Genomic DNA, 8,470 nt, shown 5'->3' with positions numbered 1-8,470 from the left:
GCTTAAACCATCCCATCATCAAACTGTAGTTCATTTTGATTTGATCTCCCACCCCGCACTACCGCATCCTTGGGCTGCAGCCGTTTACGATAGCCGGAGTACACCCGGAACGCACGAGATTGCAACCCGTTTGCATTTTTGAATTATTCAAACAGGTTGCGAACAGCGACCCCAACCCTTTTAACGACCACCCCAGTGTCATCCCTCCCCCGTCGGTGGCCATCTGAAAACTCAGACTTTTCGCCTGATTGGATTGGATTGGATTGGATTGGACTAGATATTGGGGCACTCTACTGTTGGCACTAAAAACTCTCTCATCTAATCTTCATCACCATCATCATCATCGGCATCGGCATCGGCATCGGCATCGGCAACATTATGATCGGCGTCAAACGTGCAGCTTTCAGGGGCAAATAAACGACCCCACAACCCGATGAGCGCACGGTGGCACGCAAAGGATGCTTAATCCTTAGGGGGAACGAGGATCGTCGTAAATGTGCTTGACGAGAGACCCCACCTTGGACTCCGGTAGTTCCGGTCCGGCTAGCTAGTTTTATGGCTTCTCTCTTCCCAGCTCCGGCTACCGCTCCCCTCTCTTATCTCTCGCTCGTGGGTTATAATGAAATTCTTTCATCCTATTAAAATTGTTTAAATATTTTTCTGAGTCGGAGGGTGCCGTTTTTCACGATTTATCTTAGCTACAGAGTTGCTACGCCAATCTTTTCAACGAACAATGGCTGTAACAATCGCGGAAGCCAATTTGCTACCTTGACCAATGACCCCAATCACGAACAGCAGAAGAACGTTTGATAAAAAAAGCAGCATTCGCTAGCTTTGCTTCAACTCTTTTGTTGTCATTTTGAGTGCTTACTCTCTCCTTCTCCTCCTAACGAATGCATTAAAAAAGAGACAAAATTTGAATGGTGATAAAAAATAAACTATGACAGATAATTACACAATAAATCTGTGCCATTCCGAGCAGGATTCCAGGCAGTTAGCCGGTAATTTAGACATGGAAGTCGAAAACATATTGTTGCACATGATTTTCAACTCTTTCTGTGCCTGTTCAATAAATTCCTCCTCTGTTTTTGCAATAAATTGTTCCCAAAGGATCCCCCGTTTAAACTAAGCCCTACAATTTTCGATGGGCGGCAGCTGGAAGACGTTGAAAGGGTTCGCAATCTTCGGTACTCAGCCGCTCCGTTTCGTCTATCCATCGCCTCGAGTCCATGCGTGCTGCTCCGAGATCAGTAGCTGGAACTTCCGCTTTCTGACATGTATGCCCATCTCCGCCAGGTACTTCTGAACTGTGTGGCCAGTTGCCGACCGACCACGGCCAATCCCACGTAGCGATGTAGCCACTTTTTCCTCGGTCTCGGTCGGATCAAAATCGGTTGGAGCTTTTTGTCGGTCCGAGTCGTCGGCCGTGCAGAACCATGCTTCCTTGTGATGCTTTTATTGTTGATGCCAATAGTGCCAAGATCTTACAGATACTGGAACGGCCATATCCGAAGCTCACAAAGTGACACACGATTACCTTTTTGGACGTGCACAATCCTCGGAACGAAGTTGCTTCACATTTTTCGCCATCACGATTAGAATTCGACTGATAGAGCTTTCAAATTTTGTGTGATGATTCATGGATACCTACTATTTATGCTGCGTTTTAAGTTTTTGCAGTGCGTTTGACAGTTTGCACATGAAATATCCGCAAATTTTGTCTCTTTTTTTTAAATGCATACGTCATCTTTCTTTCTCTCTCTTCCTTCTCTCTCGGTTTTCTCCACGACTCTTTTTTTTGTCTTTGCACCTTGCAAAGGGGTCCTCTAACTCTTCGTAACAGTATGATGTCGAGTCGAGCCGAGGACTGCACCATTTATTGGTCTCTTCGGTCTTTGGTCATCGCCGATCCGAGATCCGAGAGACTCGGTCCGTCCATTGCTACCCCCTCCCCCCCCCCCCCCCCCCCAAATCCGGCTTTTCACACGATGCACACACGCATACACAAGCACACTCCAGGTGCGAGACAGCGTTCCCGGGGGTAACTGGTTATTGGGAGTTGCGACCACGAGAACCTTGGTTTTAGGATCATTCCGGATCTTCGGTGAATGCATCGTGCAGCAGAAGGGGCTGAGGAGGGTGAGAGGGGATAGGAGTTTGGGCGGAGGGTGGGGGGGGGGGGGGTTGGAGGGTTGATGCCGGAATCTACCGGTAGAAGAAATGAGGACCGCCCAAAAAGGGGCTAAGCGGCTAGCTGGCTATCTAGCCTGTCTGTCTGCTAATGGGATCAGCCTGTTGCTTGTCCGGGAATTGCCGGACACACCACTTTCGCTCCCCTTTCTTCCATCAACCACCCCGCCCCCCCCCCCCTACCCCTTCTTTTAGGCATTCCTTGCAGCAGCAGCATGGCGATGAATCATTCAGATCCCCTCCCCCTTCTCGTTTTTCAATGCTGATATGTATTTTGAATTTGCTTCAGCCGCCCAGCAGCAAACGGTGGACATTGATCGCCGGATTGGGGCTGCGTTGGGGTGCGGGTGGTTCGACATGGAATTGCGGTTAGGATGGTTGCATACAGAATGGCGCTCTCGCTTCCCTTCGCGTCATCGTCGTAGCCGTCGTCTCTCTTTCGCATCGACACCCTAACATGGGGTGGGATCTTGCAAGATAATCTGGAAACAATTACAAGCACATACACACACACACACACAGATACAGATACACAAACACACAGGTGTGCAGCTGCTGACGCGGGCTCGATCCATGAGCTGTCAATCAGAGCAGAGCATAGTCGTGGCGAACGACCGTCTGGAAGTCCGTAGCTGAACACACGGCGATGAATGCAACGCGATTAGCGCGGTACACACACAAATACACCGAGACGGCGAGGGAGAGAGCCTTCCCTTTCGAGGATCATAAATCAATCGCGGGACCTTATCGCGGCCAACCGGAGAATCCAGGATCGATCGGATCGAACCTCAATCTGTTGCTAACGGGTCCGTTGCTGTCCCGTAGGAGGGGAAAACACGTCGCCGTCGTTGTGAGAACATTGCACGCGTCGGACGGTCGTGAAGACAACATAAAGAACACAGCAATCGCGATGCAGCGCGATCAGTTGGGCAGCGGCGAGGATTTATGACGACTAAGCGACTTCCCGCCCCGCCTCCTTAACCCCGTTAGTAGGCGGTTTTTTTCATAATGTTCTCGCGAAGCACCGCTACATTGGAACATCGAACATTTATGCTCCCTCTCCTTCCGCGTCCGGGACGCACTCTGACGCTGCTGCGGCTACTGCATCATTAAACTACATTTCCCCTGTCGGGCACGTAATAATTACCCAAACACACACACATACACACACACTCATGAGATGTGTTAGTGCGAAGTGAAGGGATCAATGGGGCCTTATACGCTCCGCAGCGAAATAGTGAAAGGAGGCGACTTATCTGACGGATTAACTTCCGGTGAGTTATGTACCCCTTCCTTCCACCATACCACCCACCCGGTAGTCACCCACCTTAAACATTATGGGCCCTATTCCCAGCGTCTGTTTTTTTCTGAGGCAACCGTCAGTCTGGTGTCGGTATTCCCAGCGTCTTGTGAGACACCAAATCCAATCTTTGTTGACAGACTCACTGTATGTTACCAAAAGGTACCAGACAGCGTTTCTGCTCAACGAGACTGCTTTATTTCAAATACATTGTAGTTAACGTTGCTCATTTGTTGCAGTTCTGAATTAAAGTATTGTTTCTACGAATACTATTAATAATCGTAGAATTTCTTCGTTACCGCGTACCGAATAATCGTAGATATCTGTTCTTTTTGACCCCCAAATAGGTGCAAAATTTAGGCTTGCACTCCGATGCACTCGCACTTGCAAACAAGACAAGAGTTTTCGGTATTTAATTTTTATTGCGAATCATGTTTTTAACATTTTTCCCTGAAAGCTGATCCGTTCAAGAGTATTATGTAAATTTTTTAGACCAATCGAAGTAATACTGACAAAGATACAGATTTTTGAAAATCCGCGTTTCATACAAGGCTCCCTGCAGCTCGCTTCTTTGAAGAACGTTTACCCAAAACCAACGTTTTCAAAGTCGGTGCCCATCGTACCGTAAAAACTACTGGACCGATCGTTTTGAATTTTTTTACACATAATCTGTACACTTTTTGCCAGGTAGACTCGTCGAGATATTATCAAAATTGTTTATACTTTTTTTTATACAAATCTGTAAAGTTCGTTTTATTATGGCAGAATCGCAAAAAGCATCACTTTTTCAACTTCAAAAATCTGCCAAAAATCGAAAAATTGTAATATCAACAAAATCTCTCCTGGAATACCTAGATAAACTTATAATCTTTCCAACGAATATCGATTTGTATATTTCAGATGACCCATCATGTCGCTACGATGGGCACCGTTAAAAGTAGCTTTGCGACGACACGCCTGCCAAAATTTGATGCCACTGATTAACTTTTCAATGAATGTTGCTCAAAACAATACCAAATATTCTTCAAAAGATGTACTTTAATATACCGTTCATTTGAAAAATTAAAGTTGCATGGTTACGTCACAAGAAATCGTCAAAAATGATCCTTGTTTTGGTAAGAAATTACCGAAGGCCGCCCTTAAACATTATACCTTTACCACCACCATTGCACGCGCAGTGGAGGCCCTTATTAACAGGAATCGAACACACACTCCCACACCAAAATCAGACTCTCTTTAACTTAACTCCTTCTCAACTTCCTCGTCTTCCGCTGCGCGATGATTAATGAGCCTGGCCGGGCCGGACCAGCGGGTGCTCATTAATGCGGCGTGACAAGTGAGACTAAGTTGACTCTACCTGACACCGCAGTCTTCTTCATAACCCCGTCGCCCGTCGCTCTTCCTCTTTTCCCTTTGTTTTGCATTACTAGGTGACTGAAATTTCAGCATTTGAGCAGAATCGCTTTACCGCTTCTTCGCCTGCTTTCCGTTTTTCTTCCTATTGTTCTTTTTCTTATCGTTCTTCTTTCTTTTCTTCCTCTTCGTTTACTTCCTCTGCTTTCCCTACTTCCTCCATTCTCTCCTTTGGTTTTGGTCCGCCATTTTAACATTTAATAAATTTCCTTCCGTATGGTGCGCACCCTAGGAGATAAAGGGAGCGGCGTTCCCTCACACCCTCCCACTAGACACCCGCACGAAGAAGACGCCAATTGAGCCAAGTGGCTCCAATGAGTCGGGGGGGGGGGGGGGGGAGAGAGATGATAAGAAATTGTGTGGAGGAGAGAGCCACAGCTTCCGTAAATGCAACATGCTGGCTGGTCCATCGATAACCGGCTCGGCGGACTCGGTTGACAAACGCCGGCGGTGTTGAGAGTGAATCATACGAATCACGGCACTGCTCATTGTTTGACTTTGACGTGAAGCTGTGTTTGACAGTCCAAAACTCGTCCCCCCCCCCCCTCCACCTCTTCACCGGGTTTCAGCGAACTACTGCTGGAGTTAATTTCCCGGGATCCAAGACAGTGAACCCACTCCACCCTTCAACCCCACTGCACGGACGAACGTTCTGTTGGGATTTTTTTTTATGGTTCGCTCGTAAAATCTAGAGTAAATCTTGATTCCAGCAGACGAATGTTGTTTGCTGGGGATGCGGATGGTCGATCTGTTGTGATGGGTAAAGCTGCGACTCGTTTTCCACTCAACTCCACAATAAGTTGGTCCGTGGTACCAACTGAGGCGTATAATTAAAATCTGTAGCGCGGCTGTACCTTTTCCCCGGCTAATCAATGACAACGACGACGACGGTGGACGCGCTAGGATCCAAATGGGTGTAAAGGCACGGAGTAAAGGGGCCCAGCCCTTTTTCCAAGCTGTTGACGGGGGTGTTCAGCACCCTCTGTGCTTGTGCTCACCCTCTGCTGCTGCTGCTGCTGCTGCTGCTGCTGCTGCTGATGAGCCGGATCGACAGTAGCTTCCGGTTGCTTAACCTTTGCTTTGATGCCCATGGTCATCTGTTAGAGGGTGGCACACACTCGCATTCACACACATACAGGGTGCACCCTTTTGCAAGGGATGCTCGATCGGTACGCAGTGGCAGTCGGCGTGATGCATTGCTGGAGGCGCATGCAGCAGATACAGCTAGCTAGAAGCGCTCCGGAAACCAATGCACCGAGTTGGCAGCGCGCAGAAGACAACATGCGTAAGGACTCCTGCGAAAAACCCCCCCTAACCCCCCCCCCCCCCCCCCCCCCCCGACACCTACCTTTGCACTCGTTGGCATCCCGGACGGTGGCACGGCCCCACGGTCGATCGAAGTGGAACGGTTTGCAGCGCTCGCAGTCCCGGCCGGCCGTGTTGTGCTTGCAGTCGCAGGCGAGCTCGGTATCAGCACCACGGCCGACGGCCAGACAGTGCGACGCGTGCCCGTTGCACTTGCAGCGCCCCCCAACAGCAAAGTCGGACACGGCGTAATGGTGCTGGTGCTGGTGCTGGATCTGGCCGGCTGGCTGCCGGTGGTACGCCAATCCGCCCAATCGCACCTTTGCGCTCGTCCTGGAGGTCACCGCCGTTGTGGTTGTCATTGTCGTTGTCGGCTTCGCCAGCGTAGTGCTGGAGGTGGTGCGCTCGGTGGTTGATTGTTGCTGCTGCTCCTGCTCCTGCTGGTCAGTGACTGATGACCACTCAGCCGCATCGTCGTCATCGTCGTCCAGCTTGACGTCCTGCTCGGTGCCTTCGTCGTCGTCGTCGTCGTCGTCGTCGTCATCGGGACCAGAGTGACGCGGTGAGCGATTGCGATAGGAAGGTGGCACCTGGGGCGATCCGTGCAGCATATACCAGGGCTCCTCCGGCGAGTCGTCGGCCGGTGGCATTCGGTGGCGGTGAAAGACGACGCGCACATCGGTCGCCGTCACCCAGTCCTGCAGTACCGGCGATGAGTCAAAGTCCACGGCCGACGGGCGGCCGTCGAGCGTGCTGAACGCGATGCGCCCTGCCCCACCGCCAGTAATGGCGCTGGCACCGGCACCAGCGGCACCAGCGGCACCAGCTGTACCACCAACGTCCCCAACACTCGTGGCGTGCCGGTGCGCGTCCGTACAGCGCGCCTCCTGCTCGTTGGCGCGCGTGATCGTGGCCCGGTTCGGGCGGCCGTACACACGCCGACACTGGGAGCTGTAGAACTGGAACGGCTGCCAGGACCGACCGTAGTCGGCGCTCTTGTAGATGGCGATCGAGTCTGGTTTGGGGGTGCCGGGGCAGAACGTGAGCGTCACGTACGTCAGCTCGAACTTCTTGCCAAGCGATAGCGTGAGCGTGACGTTATCGGGCGGATCGTTGATGGACGTGGGTGATCGGAGTGGTTCCGATCGCCAGCAGGTCACGTTGGCCGAGTTGTTGACGTCGGTGAGGGCGGCCGGTGGGTAGCGCTTCCGGGCGCTCCCCGCATCACACTGCAGACAGTGGCGGCCGGCGTCGTTGCAGAGCCGCACTGGGCCACGCTGACCGCACGTCGACGAGGCCACGATCGGCACGCCGAACGCGGCGTTCACAAAGTCCGGCAGGCAGCGGCGCGGTCGATCCTCGTCGTAGCACGGATCGTACGCCGGTGGTACCGGCGTTACCGGTTGGAAGTGCTGCGGTAGGAACGGTCCACCATCGTCATCATCATCGTGCTCCTCGGTGCTGCTGCGTGGTGCTACCGGGCCACGACCAACACCCCCCGGGACACCGGGCACCGGTGCCGGTAAACATACCAGCACCCAACACCACACTGCCAACCACTTCATACCAGCCAGATCACACCCACACACACACACACACACACACACTGTCGATTATACGCACACACGAACACACACCAACACACACGCTCGGTACTAAGAGGTTGTACGATCTCGAAGGCCTCCCCCTCCCGGGATCAAAGCGTCAAAACACTCGGGGAAAAGGACGTCGAAGGACTCGTCGGCGAACTCCTGCGCGTAGCGTAGCCGAACGGTGACTACTACCTTGCTATTAGCGGCCACCGAGGTCTTCCTGGTTCCCGGTTTGTTTGTGTGTTCTCCTAGCTGCTGTGGTCTCCTTCGCTCTCGCGCGCCGGTTCTGGCTGGTGCTTCCGCATCTCTGAAGGTTGCTACGGCGGCATCAGCATCATCAGCACCATCAGCACACACAGGCACGTGCGTACGAATCCCGTTCGGATATCGGTTCGTCGGGTGCGCGATGTTCGCGTTTTTCCGGAGCGAACCAGAGCGCTTCCGGTGTTTTTCCAGTGCTGCTGCTGCTGCTGTTGAGGGCTGTCGACCCTTGCGTCCTGCAAGGGAGTGAGCGAATGAGTAAGAGCGAGTCAAGGATACGGCGCTGCAACGGAGAAACAGAACCGAGAAGAGAGAGAGAGAGAGAGAGAGAGAGAGAGAGAGAGAGGAAGAGAGAGAGAGAGCGCCGGCAAGGATGCGAGGGTTGAAGAGCTACTACTACAAATGATGG

General features: G+C 52.0%; 1 protein-coding gene across 1 annotated transcript in view; it reads right to left on the bottom strand.

Moving 5' to 3' along the window:
- The window catches only part of LOC126579682 (netrin-A-like), a 46,131-nt gene extending 38,191 nt beyond the window's left edge, over positions 1 to 7,940 (bottom strand). The window contains exon 1 of the mRNA XM_050243216.1: positions 6,252 to 7,940. Within this exon, the coding sequence (XP_050099173.1) occupies positions 6,252 to 7,773 (1,522 nt within the window). The 5' untranslated portion in view covers positions 7,774 to 7,940. The remainder of the gene's footprint in view (positions 1 to 6,251) is intronic.
- Between the last annotated feature and the right edge of the window lie 530 nt (positions 7,941 to 8,470).

Source organism: Anopheles aquasalis, chromosome Y (assembly GCF_943734665.1).
Source record: "Anopheles aquasalis chromosome Y, idAnoAquaMG_Q_19, whole genome shotgun sequence".
NCBI classification, from domain to species: Eukaryota; Metazoa; Arthropoda; class Insecta; order Diptera; family Culicidae; genus Anopheles; species Anopheles aquasalis.
Note: the sequence above shows the minus strand (reverse complement) of the source record. Positions and strands in the feature narration are given on the sequence as shown.